Here is a 20,148-nt window from a genome sequence, read left to right on the forward strand (position 1 = left end):
TGTGGTCTCTCTGGCTGTCAAATAAACAAATCTTTTTTTTTTTTTTTAAAGATTTTATTTATTTATTTGACAGAGATCACAAGTAGATGGAGAGTCAGGTAGAGAGAGAGAGAGGGAAGCAGGCTCCCTGCTGAGCAGAGAGCCCGATGCGGGACTCGATCCCAGGACCCTGAGATCATGACCTGAGCCGAAGGCAGCGACTTAACCCACTGAGCCACCCAGGCGCCCCTTTTTTAACAAATCTTTAAACAGATTTTATTTTGGTACTTGAGGAACATACCATACTTGACCAACAAGTTCACAATGAACAGTCTTAAATATCTATTATGAAGTAGAAGATTTGAACTACATGGCTATTAACCCAATCACTAAAGAAATTATGACCAAAAAAATCTGAATTGCCAACAATCTAGAGGTTTTACAACACTTCAATATAACATTCATTCTTGAAACAGTCAATTTAAATAATACTACACTACAACTGGTCAAGTGTAAACCTAATCAATAAAAAGAAGTCTTACCTGTATGAGGTGGATCTAACGTTGCCATTACAGATGCTTCAGAATAGTGTTTTCCACTGTTATTATGCCCATGATTAATTTCTCTAGCGCTTCCGTCGGTAGGCAGATTTGAACTGCATATTCTGGGATTATTTTGTAACTGGAGAAAGGTATTCTTACTTGCAACAGCCTAAAAGAAGAGAAGATATATTTTATGCAAAAATTAAATCTAATTTCCCATATTTTTACACAGCAGATTCCTAATTTAAAATATAAACTACCAGTTTCTCCATATCTTAATAGGGAATAGATATTTTATTTATTTTTTTTTTTTTAGATTTTATTTATTCATTTGACAGAGAGAAATCACAAGTAGATGGAGAGGCAGGCAGAGAGAGAGAGAGAGAGCGAAGCAGGCTCCCTGCCGAGCAGAGAGCCCGATGCGGGACTCGATCCCAGGACCCTGAGATCATGACCTGAGCCGAAGGCAGCGGCTCAACCCACTGAGCCACCCAGGCGCCCCGGGAATAGATATTTTAAAATAAATTTAGGGGCACCTGGTTGGCTCAGTGGGTTAAGCCTCTCCCTTTGGCTCAGGTCATGATCTCAGGGTCCTGGTATCAAGTCCCATATCGGGCTCTCTGCTCAGCAGGGAGCCTGCTTCCCTCCCTTCTCTCTCTCTGCCTCTCTGCCTACCTGCGATTTCTCTCTCTGTCAAATGAATAAATAAAATCTTTTAAAAAAATAAATAAATAAAATAAATTTAAAACCCAATTTTTAGGGGCACCTGAGTGGCTCAGTGGGTTAAAGCCTCTGCCTTCGGCTCAGGTCATGATCCTGGATCGAGCCCCTCATCAGGCTCCCTGCTTGATGGGGAACCTGCTTCTCCCTCCCCCCGATCCTCCCTTTGCTTGTGCTCTCTCACTCTCTCTCAAATAAATAAATAAAACCTTTTAAAAAATAAATTATTTTTTAAAAAAATAAAAATTAAAAAATCCAATTTTTACTATTAAACTAGTTTTAAGGGACACCTGGGTGGCTCAGTGGGTTAAGGCGCTGCCTTCGGCTCAGGTCATGATCTCAGGGTCCTGGGATCAAGTCCCACATCAAGCTCTCTGCTCAGCAGGGAACCTGCTTCCCTCTCTCTCTCTCTGCCTGCCTCTCTGTCTACTTGTGATCTCTCTCTGTCAAATAAATAAATAAAATATTTTTTAAAAAAATAAATAAATAGTTTTAATTATGTTATAAAAGCTGAAACACACAACAGAATGAAAATTATGCTTATAATTATAGTGTATGTTACACAACATATCAGGAGAGTTTTTAAACATGTCATAATATGCCATTTCTCAGAGACAATCACTCTCTTTTGCAAAGTTTCTCAATATTAAAATCAATACTTAAATATTCTCCATTTTTTATGTGGGATAGTGGTACTGTCACTGCGTTTTTTTACAGAGACAAATATTAAACTGTTTACAAATAAAAAGATATTCCTGGGATTGGCATCAAAATAATGAGTATGTTGCACCAAAAATAATGAGATACCTAAGGATAAACCTAACCAAAGAGGTGAAAGACCTGTACTCTAAAAGCTATGAAAGAAATTGAAGGGGACACAAAGAAATGGAAAAACATTTCATACCCATGGATTGGAAGAACAAATACTGTTAAAATGTCTATATTACCCAAAGTAATCTACATGTTTAATGCAATCCCTATCAAATACTGACACCATTTTTCACAGAACTAGAACAAACAACACTAAAATTCGTATGGAACTACAAAAGATCCCAAATAGTCAAATTAATCTTGAAAAAGAAAAGCAAAGTTGGCATCACAATTCCAGACTTCAGGTTATATTACAAAGCTGTAGTAATCAAAACAGTAATGGTGCTGGCACCAAAAAAGACACATAGATCAATGGAACAGAATAGAAAATCCAGACATAAAACCCCTAACTATATGGTCAATTAATGTTCAACAAAGCAGGAAGGAATATTCAATGGGAAAAAGACAGTCTCTTCAACAAATGGAATTGGGAAAACTGGACAGCAACATGCAGAAAAATGAAATTGGACCACTTTCTTACACCATACACAAAAAGAAATTCAACACGGAGGGGCACATGGATGGCTCAGTCAGTTAAGTGTCTGACTCTTGATTTCAGCTCACGTCATCATCATCTCAGGGTTGTGAGACTGAGTCCCCCACTGGGATCCATGCGGCGCATGGAGCCTGCTTAAGATTCTCTCTCCCTCTTCTTCTATCCCTCCCCACCTCAAAAATGGATTAAAGACCTAAATGTGAGGGACGCCTGGGTGGCTCAGTTGGTTAAGCAGCTGCCTTCGGCTCAGGTCATGATCCCAGCGTCCTGGGATCGAGTCCCACATCGGGCTCCTTGCTCAGCAGGGAGCCTGCTTCTCCCTCTGCCTCTGCCTGCCATTCTGTCTGCCTGTGCTCGCTCTCTCCCCTTCTCTCTCTCTCTGATAAATAAATAAAATCTTTAAAAAAAAAAAAAAAAAAAGACCTAAATGTGAGACCTGAAACCATAAAAATCCTAGAAGATAGCACAGGCAGTAATTTCTCTGATATTGGTCATAGGAACTCTTTCCTAGATAAGTCCCCTGAGGCAAGGGAAACAGAAGCAAAAATAAACTGGGACTAAATCAAAATAAAAAGCTTCTCCACAGCAAAGGAAACAGCCACAGAACTAAAAGGCAACCTATGGAATGGGAGAAGATATTTGCAAATGACATATGTATTAAAGGCTTAGTATCCAAAATATATAAAAAACTTATGCAATACCCCAAAAACAAGTATTCCGATTAAAGAATGGACAAAGGCATGAACTAACATTTCCCCAACAAAGACATACAGGGCCAACAGACACATGAAAAAGATACTCATCATCACTCACCATCAGGGAAATGCAAATCAAAATTACAATGAGTTATCACCTCACAATTGTCAGAACAGCTAAAATCAACAACATAGAAACAAAAGATGTTGGCAAGGATATGGAGAAAAAGGAACCCTCTTGCATTATTGGTGGGAATGCAAACTGGTGTAGCCACGGAAAACAGTATGGAGGTTCCTCAAAAAGTTAAAAACAGGGGTGCCTAGGTGGCAAATTTGGATAAGCGGCTGGCCTTCAGCTCAGGTCATGATCTTGGGGTCCTGGGATTAAGCCCAACATTAGGGTCCACACTCAGTGGGGATTCTGCTTCTCCCTCTCCTTCTGCCCACCCCCCATGCTCACACACGCACATATACTCTCGCTCTCTCTCAAATAAATAAAATCTTAAAAAAGAAAAAAGTTAAAAATAGAACTACCCTGTGATCCAGCAATGGCACTACCAGGTATTTACCCAAAGAATACAAAAACATTAATTTAAAGGGATACATGTACTCCCCCATGTTTGTAGTAGTCTTATTTATGATAGCCAGGATATGGAAGCAGCCCAAGTGTCTATCAACTAACGAATGGATAAAGATGATGTAGTATCTGTGTATATCCATGGAATATTATTCAGCCATGAAAAAGAATAAAATCTTGCCATTTGCAATGACATGGATGGAGACAGAGAGTATAAAGCTAAGTGAAATAAGTTAGAGAAAGACAAATATCATATGATTTCACTCATATGTGGAATTTAAGAAAAAAATGAGCAAAGGGGAATAAAAAGAGCAAGAGAAAAACCAAGAAACAGACCCTGAACCATAGAGAACAAACTGTTACCAGAGGGGAGATATAGAGGGATGGGTTTAAAATAGGAGATGGAGATTAAGGAGTATATGTCATGATGAGCACTGAGTGATTAAAATAAAAACACAGGGACGCCTGGGCGGCTCAGTTGCTTAAGCCACTGCCTTCGGCTCAGGTCATGATCTCAGGGTCCTGCATCAGGTTCCTTGCTTGGCAGGGAGTCTGCTTCTCTCTCCACCTCTGCCTGCTTGTGCATGCTCTCTCTCTCTCTCACAAATAAATAAATAAATAAAATCTTTAAAAAATAAAATAAAACACAAGGGGCACCTGGCTGGCTCATTCAGCAAAGCACGCAACTCTCAATCTCAGGGTTGTAAATTCAAGCCCCATGTTGGATGTAGAGATTACTTAAAAACAAAATCTTTGGGGCATCTGGGTGGCTCAGTGGGTTAAAGCCTCTGCTTTCAGTTCAGGTCATGATCTCAGGGTCCTGGGATCAAGCCCCGCATCAGGCTCTCTGCTCAGTGGGGAGACTGCTTCCCCCCTCCCTCTACTTCCCTCTCTGCTTACTTATGATCTCTGTCTGTCAAATAAATAAATAAAATCTTTTTAAAAATCTTTAAAAATAAAATAAAAACTTAAAAAAAATGAGTAGGGAGGAATTGGGCAGGAAGTTGAAGAAGTAAAAATGAAATAAGATTGGTCATGAATTGACATCTGTTGAAGGTACATAGGGTTTTTTTATATAAACTATTTTCTCTATTTTTGTATATGTATTTGTTTTCTATTGCTGTTGTAAAAAGCTACCACAAATTTAGTGGCTTAAGGCAATGCAAAATTATCATTTTGTAATTCTGTATGTAAGAACTCTAACTTGGGTCTTACTGGGCTAAAATCAAGGTGATCAGTAGGGATGCACCCCTTTCTGGAAGCTCTGGAGAGAATACATTTCCTTGTCTTTGCAGACTTCTAAGTCATTTTTTGGCTTGTGGTCCCCTTCCCCTATCCTCAAAGCCAGCTACTCTGCATCTCTCTGACCCTCTTCCCTAACCACATCTAACACTCTGTTCTGTCTCCCTCTTATTAAGCACTTCCAGATAATCCAGGATAACCTCCCAATCTTTAACATTAAAATGACTTAGTCTCACTTCCTTTTGCCATATAAGGTAACATATTCACAGGATTAAAATATGGATGTTTTTGGAAGTCCATTTTTCTGCCTACCAGACTATGTTTAATTGTTTTTTTTTTTTTAAAGATTTTATTTATTTATTTGACAGAGAGAGATTACAAGTAGGCAGAGAGGCAGGCAGACAGAGAGAGGAGGAAGCAGGCTCCCTGCTGAGCAGAGAGCCCGATGTGGGACTCGATCCCAGGACCCTGAGATCATGACCTGAGCCGAAGGCAGCGGCTTAACCCACTGAGCCAACCAGGCGCCCTAATTGTTTTCTTTTAAGATTTGAGAGAGAGCATGTGCATGCAAATGGGGGTAGAGGGAGAGAGAGCATCCCAAGAAGACACCCACTGAGCAGGGAGCCCAATGCAGGCTTGACCCTGAGATCATGACCTGAGCCAAAATCAATAGTCAGTCATTCAACCACTGAGCCACCCTGACACCCCTGAATCTTTTAAATATAACTCACAATAACAGACACAGTTGTCATATCCCTATAAATACTTATTAAAATAAATTTCAGAGGCATTCAAAAAACCTATCTTGTAAGATTTTACAGTAAGTCATAGTAATATACTAATGAACACCATAATTTTACTTTTACATAATTTCAAACTTAAAGAAACATTATAGAAATAAATACAAGGAAATCCTAGATGACATTTGCCAAGATTTACCATTTGTTTACATTTTGCTTCATTTGTTTTCCTTTCCTCCCTTTCATTCTTTGTGTGTCTGTCTATATGTGTTTTGGGCCCAGCACACTTCCACTGCATGACTCTGCTTGTCTGTATATGTCAATATCTGAGATTAAACTGGAGACAACTGTGCTCCTTTACCTCTAAATATTTCAAGATGTGTTTACAAAGAGCAAAGTCACTCTTCCACAATCACAGTAAAATTATCAAGATCAGGATTTCTTATTGGTATATTATTTAACCCACAGTCCATATTCAAATTCAGTCATTTTTTCCAATATTATCATTTATAGTGTTTTCCCTAAGCCAGGATCCAATCCCAGATGACATATTACATCTAGTAAGCATATTTCTGTAGTCTCTAATCTAGAATAATTCCTTAACCTTTACTTGTCTTTTGGGACTTTGACACTTTTTTTTTTTTTAAAGATTTTATTTATTTATTTGACAGACAAATCACAAGGAAGCAGAGAGGCAGGCAGAGGGGGGGGGGGGAAGCAGGCTCCCTGCTGAGCAGAGAGCCCGATGCGGGGCTCGATCTCAGGACCCTGAGATTATGACCTGAGCTGAAGGCAGAGGCATTAACCCACTGAGCCACCCAGGCGCCCCGGGACTTTGACACTTTTAAAGAGTATAGGCCAATTATTTCCTAGAATGTCCCAATATGGACTGTCTCGTGTTTCCTTATAATTAGCTTCAGGTTATGCCATTTGGACAGAAATACCATAGTTCGTCATATCAAGACGCATATAGTATCCATTTGTCCCATTACTGTAAGTATATACTAGATAAAAGTAGTATCTGCTTAGTTTCCCTGGAAAGTCAGTATTTTTCCCTTTGTAATTTTTAAAAAATATATAGTGAGGAGATGGTTGAGTCTATTCAAATAACCTGGGGAGCTTGGGTAACTCAATTAAGTGCCCGAGTCTGGATCTCAGTTCAGGTCCTGATCTCTAGGTCGTGAGTTCAAGCACCATGCTGGGCTCCATACTGGGTGTGGGGCCTACTTTTAAAAAAGTAATTAACTAGGGGCGCCTGGGTGGCTCAGTGGGTTAAGCCGCTGCCTTCGGCTCAGGTCATGATCTCAGGGTCCTGGGATCGAGTTCCGCATCGGGCTCTCTGCTCGGCAGGGAGCCTGCTTCCCTTTCTCTCTCTGCCTGCCTCTCCATCTACTTGTGATCTCTCTATCAAATAAATAAATAAATAAATAAAAATCTTTTTTAAAAAAGTAATTAACTAGATTAAGGTGTGTGTGTGTGCGTGTGTGTGTGTGTGTGTACACACATATATATATGTGTGTGTATATATATATACTATTTACTTAAACATTCACCCACTAGTTTTGGTATCTACTGAATTTTTTTTTTTTTTTTTCACAACACAAATGACTGTCTAATGCCAACAACTGCTGCAGAAAGCAAGACAGGTGAGTAGGAACATAAGTGGTTCCAGCCAATGTCCATGCATCTAGGAAGTAGTGACATTTATGGTTCTCAAACTTCCTTCTAGAGTTCATACTGACCAGTCCCTTAAATTGTTTTAAGAATTACAGATTCTGTTCCATGGATTGAGAACTAATATGTAAACTCTTTGTTATAGAGTGCACTAATATTAAATGTCTTCATTCCATTTTAAAATCCTAGTATATTGTAGGTGGGTAAGTGTTCCCATATAACAAATATGCAACTTAAAAGCCCTCTTTTAGGGGCGCCTGGGTGGCTCAGCGGGTTAAGCCGCTGCCTTCGGCTCAGGTCATGAACTCGGGAGTCCTGGGATCGAGCCCCGCATCGGGCTCTCTGCTCAGCAGGGAGCCTGCTTCTTCCTCTCTCTCTGTCTGCCTCTCTGCCTGCTTGTGATCTCTCTCAATAACTCTCTCTCAAATAAATAAAATCTTTAAAAAAAATAAAAATAAAAAAAAATAAAAGCCCTCTTTTAGGAGGGTATGTGATATGGTGAGTGCTGTGAAGTGTGTAAATCTGGCGATTCACAGACCTGTACCCCTGGGGCTAATAATACATTATATGTTTATAAAAAAATAAAAATAAATAAAAAATAAAAGCCCTCTTTTATCCCCAGAAATAATTCATAAGCAAATATTGTTGTGTGCTAACAAGCTCCTTTAATTGGAATATCAAAAGCAGTTTTCTCTTCAGCCCTGGCTTAAAGATATCCCTATATTTTTTTAATTGAGTTTAATTGACATAAAACATTAGTTTCAGATGTACAACAGTAATGATTCAGTATTTGTATACATGGCAACCTGATCATCATAATAAGTTTAGTTAAATCCATCACCATACACAGTTACAAAATTTTTCTTCTTGTGATGAGAACTTTTAAGATCTATTTCTTTGTAACTTAGGGCATCCACTGATATCTTCTAACACCATCACTTCCATTATTATGATTTAGCATTCCACTTTAAGATCTTAGCTTACTCTTCTCCCCATATATTTTACTTATACTAATATAGATTGAGACTCCTGTATAATTCAATTAGCATATTTATTTTGACACTCATTTTTGTTCCAGATTTTGTATCAGACCAAAGAAATAAAAACCCCCGAAGTTATCAAAACAATATTATTTTCATCTAAGATGAGAAATAATTTAAGAACAAAAATTTAGGAATGGGCTAGACTAAGGAGAAGTTTACTAGAGTGAACTGCTAAGGCTTCTCAAGTTGCCTTGCTTAAAACAGCTGTACAATTTCAAAAATGCCTATTTCAAAAATGCCTAGTTTTTAAAAATAACGATTTAGTTTCCTGATAGAATTAAAAGAAGAAAAGAGTAAATCAATGGTTTTGCTCTCAAATTAGTCCTTAGAAACTACATCAAAAAATAAACCTTAAGACAATGGTATCAAAATGATTAATGGTTAAAGAAGAACCTTTTTAACATCCTGGAACAACACAGTATCCACGTACAAAAGAATGAAGTTGGACCCCTACCTCACACCACATACAAAAATGAACTCAAAAATGGGACAGACTAAAATGTAAGAACTACAAAATTCTTAGAATACATGAGACAAGGGGGAAAAATTCTGTATGTACAGTGACAGATGATAATTACACTTATTATAGTAATCATTTCATAATATCTACAAATATCAAACCATTATGTTGTATACCTGAATATAATGCTGTATGTCAATCACACCTCAATAAAAAAACAAATTAGTTTGTTTTAAGATTTTTAAGTAATTCTCTACATCCAACATGGGGTTCAAACTCACGACTCATCAACAATCACATGTTTACTGACTGAGCCAACTAGGCACACCAAAAAAACAAATTAATTTTAAAAATAAATAAAATACAGGGCTGCTTGGGTGGCTCAGTTTGTTAAGCATCCGACTCTTGGTTTCAGCTCAGGTCTTAATCTCAGGGTCACAGATTGAGTCCCATGTCTGGGAGTGGAGCCTGCTTAAGATTCTCTTTCTCTCTCTCTCTCCCTCTACCACCTCTCCCTCTCTAAAAAATAAATCAATTAATAAAATCAGATACAGGCGTAACTCTTCATGACCTTCTTAAATAAAATACCAAAATCATAAGTACCAACACCAAAAAAATTAGATAAATTGGACTTAATCAAATTTAAAACTTCTGTGCTACAAATGATACTATCAAGAAAGTAAATAATCAACAGAATGGGAGAAAATATTTGCAAATAGTATATCTAAGGGACCTGTAGCTAAATATATATATGTATTATTTTTTTTTAAGATTTTTATTTATTTATTTGACAGATAGAGACAGCAAGAGAGGGAACACAAGCAGGGAGAGTGGAAGAAGAGAAGCAGGCTTTCCACTGAGCAGGAAGCCAGATGTGGGGCTCAATCCCAGGACCCTGGGATCATGACTTGAGCCGAAGGCAGATGCCCAATGACTGAACCACCCAGGACCCCTAAAATATATTTTTTAAATAGCACTCTTGGGGTGCCTGGTTGGCTCAGTTAATGAAGCATGGGACTTATGATCTCAGGGTTGTGAATTCAAGCCCCATGTTAGATGTAGGGATTAATAAAAAAAATTAAAATTAAATTTAAGTTAAATTTTTAAAATATCTTAAAAAAGAAAAACTCTTACAACTCTAACAAAAAGTAAATAATACAATGTTACAAAGGTCAAAGGATCTAGGGGCACCTGGGTGGCTCAGTTAAACATCCAACTCTTGCTTTTGACTCAGGTCATGATCTCAGGATCCTGGGATCAAGCCCCACACTGGGATCTACGTTCAGAATGGAGTCTGCTGGAAAATCTCTCTCTCTCTCTCCCCTCCCACCCCGCCCTTCCCTGCTCTCTAAAATAAATGAATAAATCTTTTAAAAAACACTCAAAGTTCAAAGGATCTGAATAGTCCAAAGAAGATATCCAAATGGCCAATAAGCACATGTAAAGATGCTCAACAACATTAGCCACCAGTGATGCACAAATCAATACCACAAATGAGATACTACTTCACCCACTAGTAGACTACAATCAAAAAGATAAGAGTAAGTGTTGACAAAGATGTGGAGAAATTGAAACCCTCATACATTGATAGCAGGAACAAAAATATGGCAGCCACCTTGGCAAAGAGTACAGCAGTTAATCAATGAAAGGTTAAACACAGAGTTACATGATCCAGCAATTCCATACCTAGGAATGTACCCAAGAAAAATGAAAACACATGTCTACACAAAAACTTGTACACAAATGTTCACAAGCATTATTAACTCATAATTTGAAAAGTGGAAACAATCCAAATGCCTGTTAACTGACTGATAAATAAAATGTAGCATACTAATACAACATTATACAGTAAGGTAGGCAGAACAATGCTTCCCAAAGATGTCTATACTAATCCCCAGAACCTGTGAATATGTTAAAAGAAAGGCAAAAGAATTTTGTAGATGTGATTAAGATGTGCTTAAAGTAATCTCTCCTGAAATGGAGACTGTCCTGGTTTACCCAGGTTGGCCCAGTCTAATCAAATGATTCCCAGTCTGAGGGAACCAGAGACATAATAACATGGGAACTGAAACTGTCATTACTGGCTTTGAAAATAAAAGGGAAAAAATAAAATGCAGGTGGACTACTGAACCTAAAAAAGGCAAAGGAAACAGCTTCTCCCCTAAATGAATGCATGCAGTTCTGCCACCACACCACCTTTTGCAAGTATCTTCTCCCATTCCATAGGTTGTTTTTAGTTTCATTGATTGTATCCTTTGCTGTGCAGAAGCTTTTCATGTTGACAAAGTCCCAATAGTTCATTTTTGCTTTTATTTCCCTTGCCTCTAGAGAAATTGATATTGCAGAAGTCAAAGAGGTTGTTGCTTGGGTTCTTTTCTAGGATTTTGATGGATTCGTGTCTCACATTTAGGTTTTTCACCATCTTGAATTTATTTTTGTGTATGGTGTAAAAAAGTGGTCCCATTTCACTCTTTTGCATATTGTTGGTGTTGTCCAGTTTTCTGAACACCAGGTTAAAGAAACTGTCTTTTTTCCAATGGATATTCTTTCCCGCTTTGTTGAAGATTAGTTGACCATAGAGTTGTGGTTCTCTCTCATTTCTAGGTTCTCTATTCTGTTGCAATGATCAAAGTGTTTGTTTTTGTGCCAATAACAAACTGTCTTGATGATTACAGCTTTGTAATACAGCTTGAAGTCCGGAATTGTGATACCTCCAGCTTTGGTTTATCTTTTTAAACAATACCTTGGCTACTCAGGGTCTTTTCTAGTTCCATACAAATTTTAGAACTATTTGTTCTAACTTTGTGAAAAATGCTGGTGTTATTTTGATAAAGATTGCCCTAAATGTGTAGACAGAATAGACATTTTAACAATATTTGTTCTTTCAATCCATAAGCATGGAATAATTCTCCATTTCTTTGTGTCTTCAATTTCTTTCAAAAGTCTTCTATAGATCTCAATGTAGAGATCTTTTATCTTTTTGCTTAGGTTTATTCCTAGGTAGGCTATGGTTTTTGGTACAATTGTAAATGGGATGGATTCCTTGATTTCTCTTTCTGCTACTTCATTATTGGTGTATAGAAATGCATCAGATTTCTGTACATTGATTTTATATCCTGCAACTTGGCCGAATTTATGTATCAGTTCTAGCCATTTTTCATGGAGTCTTTTGGGTTTTATATACCAACACATAGATCTTAGCCCGGTGAGACCTATTTTGGACTTCTGACCTACAGAATTATAACAGATTTGTGTTTTTTTAAGCCACTAAATTTGTGGTGACTTGTTAATAGAAGCAACAGAAAATTAATAAATTTGGCAATAAAAAGAAATAAAATTATTGATACATACTAAACCAAGGGTGAGCCTTGAATACATTATGCTTACTGGAAAAAGTCAGTCACAAAAAGCTACAAGTATAAATGTATGATTCTATTTATATGAACTTCCCCAAGAGACAAATCTACAGAGACCAAAAAAAAGATTAGTGGTTGCAAAGGGCTGAAAGACTTGGAGAAAAATGGAGAATAACTGGTAATATATATGAGGTTTCTTTCTGGAATGATGAAAATGTTCTAAAATGGACCTTGGTGATCACTGTAAAACTGTGAATATAATAAAGACCAATTAATTTTATGGTATGTGAATTGTATCTAATTAAAGCTGTTTTTAAAAAAAGAAACCTTGAATAAAATCTTTAAAAAAAGAAACCTTGAGGGGCACCTGGGTGGCTCAGTGGGTTAAGCCTCTGCCTTCGGCTCAGGTCATGATCCCAGGGTCCTGGGATGGAACCCAGCATAGGGCTCTCTGCTCAGAAGGGAGCCTGCTTACCCCCCTCTCTGCCTGCCTATCCGCATACTTGTGATCTCTGTCAAATAAATAAATAAAATCATTAAAAAAAACTAAACTAAAAATAAAAAACAAGAAAAGATACCTTGGGATGCTTGGGTGGCTCAGTTAAGTACCTGCTTTCAGCTCAGGTCATGATCCCAGCATCCTGGGATCAAGTCCCACAGTGGGCCCCCTGCTCAGCAGGGACCCTGCTTCTCCCTCTGTCCTTCTTCCCCTCCCCCAGACTTGTTCTTGCTTTTTCTCTCTCTTAAATAAATAAAATCTTTTAAAAAATGAAAAAATAAAAAATAGGGGCACCTGGGTGGCTCAGTCATTGAGCATCTGCCTTCAGCTCAGGTCGTAATCCTGGGGTACTAGGATCGAGCCCCACATCAGGCTACTTGCTCAGCGGGGTTCTGCTTCTCCCTCTCCTTCACCCTCTCCTCCACCCTTCTGTTCCCCCACTTATGCACACTCTCTCTTTCTCAAAATAAATAAATAAAATCTTTTTTTAAAATAATTTAAAAAAGGAAAAAAGAAAATAATTAAAAATAAAACAAAAAAATAAATCTTACTAAAAAACAGAAACTTGTACTTTCATCTTACATCATGGCCAGAATTCTAAAGAAATGTAGGCTAAAACTGGGGTGGGGTGCCTGGGTGGCTCAGTCATTACCCATCTGCCTTAAGCTTGGGTCATGATTCCAGGGTCCTGAGATTGAGCCCCATATGAGGCTCCCTGCTGAGCAGGAAGCCTGCTTTTCCCTCTCCCACTCCCCCTGCTGTGTTCCCTCTCTCTCTGTGTCTTTGTCAAATAAATAAATAAAATCTTAAGAAAAAAAAAAAGGAAAGAAAGAAATGTAGGCTAAAACAAACACACACAGACCAAAAAAGCAGAGTTAAAAACCAGCAGATCCTTTTAACAACAAAAAGACAATCAATTAAAACAATCCATTAAAAACCAGGCAAAGAGTGGGGGGCACCTAGGTAGCTCAGTTAAGTGGAGCAGCTGCTTTTGGCTCAGGTCATGATCCCACGGTCCTGGGATAGAGCCCCACATCAGGCTCTGAGCTCAACAGAGAGCCTGCTTCTCCCTCTCCCTGCTGCTCTGCCTACTTGTGCTCTCTATCTGTCAAATAAATAAATAAATAAATAATCTTAAAAAAAAAAAAAAAAACGGGCAAAGAGCACTTGGTTGGCTAAGCTGGTTAAGTAATTGCCTTTGGCTCAGGTTGTGATCCCAGAGACCAGGAATCAACTCCCGCATCAGGCTCCTAGCTCTGCAGGGAGTCTGCTTCTCCCTCTGACCTTCGACCTTCTCCCCTTTCATGCTCTCTCTGTCTCTCTCTCAAATAAATAAAATTGTTAAAAAAAAAAAAAAAACGGGCAAAGAACTTGAATAGATATTTCTCCAAAGAAGATATACAGATAGGCAATAGCACATGAAAGGATTCTTAGCATCACTATTCATAAGAGTTGCAAATCAAAACCACAATGAAAAACCACTCATATCTTCTAGGATATCTACAATAAAAACTAAACAAAATAGAAAGTAACAAGTGGGGCGCCTGGGTGGCTCAGTGGGTTACGCCACTGCCTTTGGCTCGGGTCATGATCTCAGGGGTCCTGGGATCGAGTCCCGCATCGGGCTCTCTGCTCGGCGGGGAGCCTGCTTCCCTTCCTCTCTCTCTGCCTGCCTCTCTGCTTACTTGTGATCCCTCTCTGTCAAATAAATACATAAAATCTTTAAAAAAAAAAAAAAAAGAAAGAAAGAACGTAACAAGTGTTGTTGAGAATATAGAAAAACTGGAACCCTCACGCATTGCTGGTGGGAATGTAAAAGAGTGCAACAGCAGTTGTCAAAAACATTTTGGTAGTTCTTCAAAAAGTTAAATGTAGAATTACTATATGACCCAGCAATTCCAGTCCTAGAAAAATGAACATAGGGACTTAAACAGAAACTTGCATGCCCACACTCATAACAGCACTATTCACAATAGCCAAAAAGTGAAAATCCAAGCATCCATCAAAAAATGAATGGATTAAAAAAAAAAACAAAAACAAAGAATAGATAACTAAACTATAGTGTATACATAGAAATGTGATTCAACCATACAAAGTTATGAAGTTCTGACACATACTACAACACAGATGAACCTTGAAAATACTATGCTAAGTGAAATAAGCCAGAAACAGAAGGGCAAATATTATATGATTCCACTTATATAAGGTAACTAGAAGTCAAATTTATGAAGAGAGAAAGTAATATATGTTTACAAGGGCGTGGGTGAAGGAGGAAATAGGGAATTACTGTTCAATGGTGGTTACAGGGTTTGTCTGGGGTAATGAAAAAGTTTCCAAATGAAAATAGTAGTGATCCCTGTACAACAGTGTGAATATAATTACTGCCACTTATTTTGCAAACTTAAAAATGGTAAAATAGCAAATTTTGTTATATTTTACAACAATAAAAAAAGGAAAAAAATCTGCTGACAGATGGTGACTACATATAAGCATGACATACCATATGTAACTGTCAGATCACTATGTTGTACATCAGAAATATAATATTGTATGTCAACTGCAACAACCAAAACGGAGAGGGAAAAAGAATTTGTAAGACTTTAATCCCCATACCATGAATGGTTCAGAAAACTGTAGAGCAGAGGAAACGTGGATTGCCAATTTTATATACCTTCTAATACCTTTGTATATCATCTATATAAATAAGACCTTTGGTCTTAGAAAACCAAAACAATCCTTTTTTTTCGTAGTAAAAAACAAGACTGCGGGGGAGCCTGGGTGGCTCAGTGGGTTAAGCCTCTGCCTTAGGCTCGGGTCATGATCCCAGGGTCCTGGGATCAAGGCCTGCATTGGGCTTTCTGCTCAGCCAGAAGCCTGCTTCCTCCTCTCTCTCTCTGCCTGCCTCTCTGCCTACTTGTGATCTCTGCCTGTCAAATAAATAAATACATAAATCTTAAAAAAAAAAAAAAAAAAAACAAGACTGTTTTAGGAGTACCTGGCTAGCTCAGTCAGTGGAGAACACGACTCTTCATCTTGAGTTCATGAATTCAAGCCTCACATTGGACATAGAGCTTAATTTAAAAAAAAAAAAAAAAAAAAGGTGCGGGGGGCACCTGGGTGGTTCAGTCCTTGGTCATCTGCCTTCCGGTCAGGTTGTGGTCCCAGGGTACTGGGATGGAGCCCCGCAACAGGCTCCTGGCTCCCTGCTTGGCGGGGGGCAAGGGAGGGGGACGCTGCTTCTCCCTCTCCCACTCCCCCTGCTTGTGTTCACTTTCTCGCTGTGTCTCTCTCTGTTAAATAAATAAATAAAATCTTTAAAAAGAAAAAGAAAAAGGGTGCGGCGGGGGTGGGGCGCCTGGGTGGTTCAGTTATTGAGCATCTGCCTTTGGCGTAGGTCATGATCCCAGGGTCCTGGTATCCAGCCCCAAACTGTGCTCCCAGCTCAGTGGGAAGCCTGTTTCTCCCTCTCCCATTTCCCCTGCTTGTGTTCCCTCTCTCTTTCAAACAAATAAATAAAATCTTTAAAAAAAAAATGGGGGTGGGCAACTACTTTAAGCATTTACTTTTTATAGATAAAAATTTAAGGAAACAGGGGCAAACTGGCTGGTTCAGTCAGTGGAGCATGCAACTCTTGATCTTAGATTTGTGAGTTCAAGCCCCACAGTGGGTGTAGAGATTACTTAAAAAATAAAATAAAATCTTTAGGGGTGGGCACCTGGGTGGCTCAGTGGGTTAAGCCTCTGCCTTCGGCTCGGGTCATGATCTCAGGGTCCTGGGATCGAGTCCCATATCGGGCTCTCTGCTCAGCAGGGAGCCTGCTTCTCTCTCTCTCTCTCTCTCTCTGCCTGTCTCTCCATCTGCTTGTGATATCTCTCTGTCAAATAAATAAAATCTTTAAAAAAAAAAATCTTTAGGGGTACCTGGGTGGCTCAGTGGGTTAAAGCCTCTATTCAGGTCATGATCCCAGGGTCCTGGGATGGAGCCCCACATCAGGCTCTCTGCTCAGCAGGGAGTCAGCTTCCCCCTCTCTCTATGCCTGCTTCTCTACCTACTTGTGATCTCTCTCGAATAAATAAATAAAATCTTTCAGGGTGCCTGGGTGCCTCAGGGGGTTAAGACTCTGCCTTCGGCTCAGGTCATGATCTCAGGGTCCTGGGTTCGAGCCCCATGTCGGGCTCTCTGCTCAACAGGGGGCCTCCTGCTTCCCCACCCCCACCCCCTGCCTGCCTCTCTGCCTACTTGTGATCTGTCTCTCTCTCTGTCAAATAAATAAAATCTTTAATAAATTAATAAATAAATAAAATCTTTCAAAATAAATTAATTTAATTAAATAATATCTTTTTAAAAAAGGAAATGTCCAGAATTGTGATACAAATTACTCAAATACATTTACTCCTTAAATCACCTTATCTAAAGTTTCTTTTAAGATTTTATTTTTAATGTTTTATTTAAATTTAATTTAGTTAACATATACTATTGGTTTCAAGGGTAGATTTAGTGATTTATCAGATGCATATAATACCCAGTACTCATGACATCAAGCACCCCCCCTTAATGCTCATCACAAAATTACCACATCCGTCCACCCATCTCCCCTCCAGCAACCCTCAGTTTGTTCCCTATAGTTAAAAGTCTCTTATGAGGGAGGCCTGGGTGGCTCAGTTGGTTAAGCAGCTGCCTTCGGCTCAGGTCATGATCCCAGCGTCCTGGGATCGAGTCCCACATCGGGCTCCTTGCTCAGCAGGGAGCCTGCTTCTCCCTCTGACTGCCATTCTGTCTGCCTGTACTCGCTCTCTCCACCCCCTCTCTGATAAATAAATAAAATCTTAAAAAAAAAAAGTCTCTTATGAGAGACTCCCTGTTTTTATCTTATTTTTCCTTCCCTTCCCCTATGTTAATCTGTTTTGTTTCTTAAATTCCACATATGAGTGAAATCATGTGGTATTTGTCTTTCCCTGACTTATTTCGCTTAGCATAATGCCCTCTAGTCCAAGCCACAAGATTTTATTTTTAAGTAATCTCTACACCCAATGTGGGGCTTTGAACTCATAACCCCAGATCGAGTCACATGCTCTTCCAACTGAGCCAACCAGGTGCCCCTTATCTAAAGTTTTCACTTATGTGGTAACTTTAAAAAGAACACTGATTAAAACAATTTATTTTTACAAGAATATCCACCTTGTCCCTCACAGAGGTATTTTTTACTGTTAACAGACATTTATCCCATAGATCCAACAGCAAGTCATTCCCTTAAAATATATATATATATACATGTATGTGTGTGTGTGTATGTGTATATATATATATATAATATATATATATGTATATATAATATATATACACATACACACACACACATATACACACATACGTGTGTGTATATGTGTGTGTGTAATGATTACACTAAGGTTTTTGGAAAACTTTGTTAAAGATACTAAAAATTCCTTCAGGCAGTAAGCGCTATTAATCTCTTAAATGACATGTTTTTTTTTAAAAATGCATGCTTCTCTATATTACGTCTTTTTTTTTTTTTTACCTCAAGTAATTTTACATCTGGACTCTTTGTATTCTCTTCATTTAGACTTGGATTACTTCTCCCTGGTGGTATAAATTTTAGTTTTTTGAAGGGATTCCCCTGCAACTGACTTGGTGCGGCAGATCGTCTCATATTCAGCAGGACTGACCTAAAAAATACCCAAAACAGAAATCACCCATGAATCTGATAGAATTAACTCCAAACTTGAAAACAACTCATCACTACAACCATATCTTTAAAAAATATAAGAAAATAAACCTGTAAGAAACCTTAGAAAACAAGTTTCGAAGCCAGTGAGATTTTATTTTCATCACAATGGGTTACTGAAAAGAATCTAAGGCTTAAGTTGAACGGGTAAACTGGAACATATAGATTCTGATAATACAATAGATTAATGATAATGTAGTCTCTGAAGGGTGCAACCATTAAACTGGGAGGGAGCAAGAACATAAATAAAACAGCCAAGAACCAGCAACAGACCTGCTTTTTCCGCTTCCAACTACCGTAAGTAGCGGTCACACTCCGTGACTTAAGTCGCTCCTTCGACTTCGTGACCCCGCTAAATGTGCCTACAGACATCACCTATTAATTAACCGGCTAATACCGTGCAGGATAATGTAGATTAGTCCTGGTGCAAGCCCAAGCACCACAGAAGAAAAGCCGGCGGACCGCTGAGAGACCACTGCCCATAGTCTCCTCTCCCTGGGACCTTCCCACCACAAACGCACCCCTACCGCCAGCCTCCGCACCAGCCACCCCGGGGCGAACCGCGAAGACGTCCCTCACACTTCAAGTAGCCATCCCCCGCTGCCCGCGCCTTTCCACCGCCTCCCTTCCCTCCTCTCCCAGAGGCCTGCTCCGGCGCCTCTCCCTACATTGTCCCGCACGACCCCACAGGCTGCCCAGCCTCACAAGGCTTCCCCTCCAAGGACTTACCCGCAAAGATCCGACAAAGGCCGAGCGCCCTGAGAGAAAACTCGGGTAGACAGGCAACCCCTCACCACCGGAGGAGGTTAAGGCTCCCGCCTTGGCGCAGCCTATAGCAGAAGAGCCAACCGCGCATGCGCACTATCTTTCAGTGGTTGCGCCTCGCTCGGGCTAGCCCGACTCTGATTGGACGACCTTAACTGCGCATGTCTCTGCGTTTCCCTTTAAGCCTGTAGTTACATTCAGATTTATGATTCAATTACTCTTAATCTCACAAAACAAACTGAGGGTTGGGGAGGAGGGGGGCATGGGGAGGATGGTTGGGTTATGGACATTAGGGAGGGTATGTGCTATGGTGAGTGCTGTGAGGTGTGTAAGCGTGACCATTGACCCCTGTGGCAAATAATACATTGTATGTTAATTTAAAAAAATAATACTTTTTTTTGAATTAAAAAAAAGTATTTACTTGGAAAAATATTTGCTTTTGTTTGTTGGTTTGTTGCCTATTGTCACATTCTGTAGGTGCTGATACAGACCTCATTTTAGAACATATGATGTATACTTAAATCTAAGAACATCTACGTGGATGTGTTTAAGCAAGTAGATGGTCTGCATAATAGTATGTGCTTGGAAAAATAGTATGCAAATGTAATTTACCAAAAAGCTCTTAAATTATGCAGCATTTTAGGAATGAAGTGACTTTAGAAACATTGCTAAAATAATATAAGCTTTTAAAGTACCTGGCACAAATAGGCAAACTAAGGTTTTAGAAGTGTTCTGACACCTTTTAAT

General features: G+C 39.1%; 1 protein-coding gene across 2 annotated transcripts in view; it reads right to left on the reverse strand.

The window, feature by feature from the left end:
- The window catches only part of RAD54B (RAD54 homolog B), a 98,016-nt gene extending 78,545 nt beyond the window's left edge, over positions 1-19,471 (reverse strand). For both annotated transcript variants that reach the window (XM_059394866.1, XM_059394865.1), the window contains exons 1-3: positions 19,366-19,471; positions 18,430-18,577; positions 522-690 (exon numbers count right to left, since the gene is read on the reverse strand). In XM_059394866.1, the coding sequence (XP_059250849.1) occupies positions 522-690; positions 18,430-18,561 (301 nt within the window). In that variant the 5' untranslated portion in view covers positions 18,562-18,577; positions 19,366-19,471. The remainder of the gene's footprint in view (positions 1-521; positions 691-18,429; positions 18,578-19,365) is intronic.
- Positions 19,472-20,148: the final 677 nt, after the last annotated feature.

The sequence above is a fragment of the Mustela nigripes genome, chromosome 3 (genome assembly GCF_022355385.1).
Source record: "Mustela nigripes isolate SB6536 chromosome 3, MUSNIG.SB6536, whole genome shotgun sequence".
Taxonomy (NCBI): Eukaryota; Metazoa; Chordata; class Mammalia; order Carnivora; family Mustelidae; genus Mustela; species Mustela nigripes.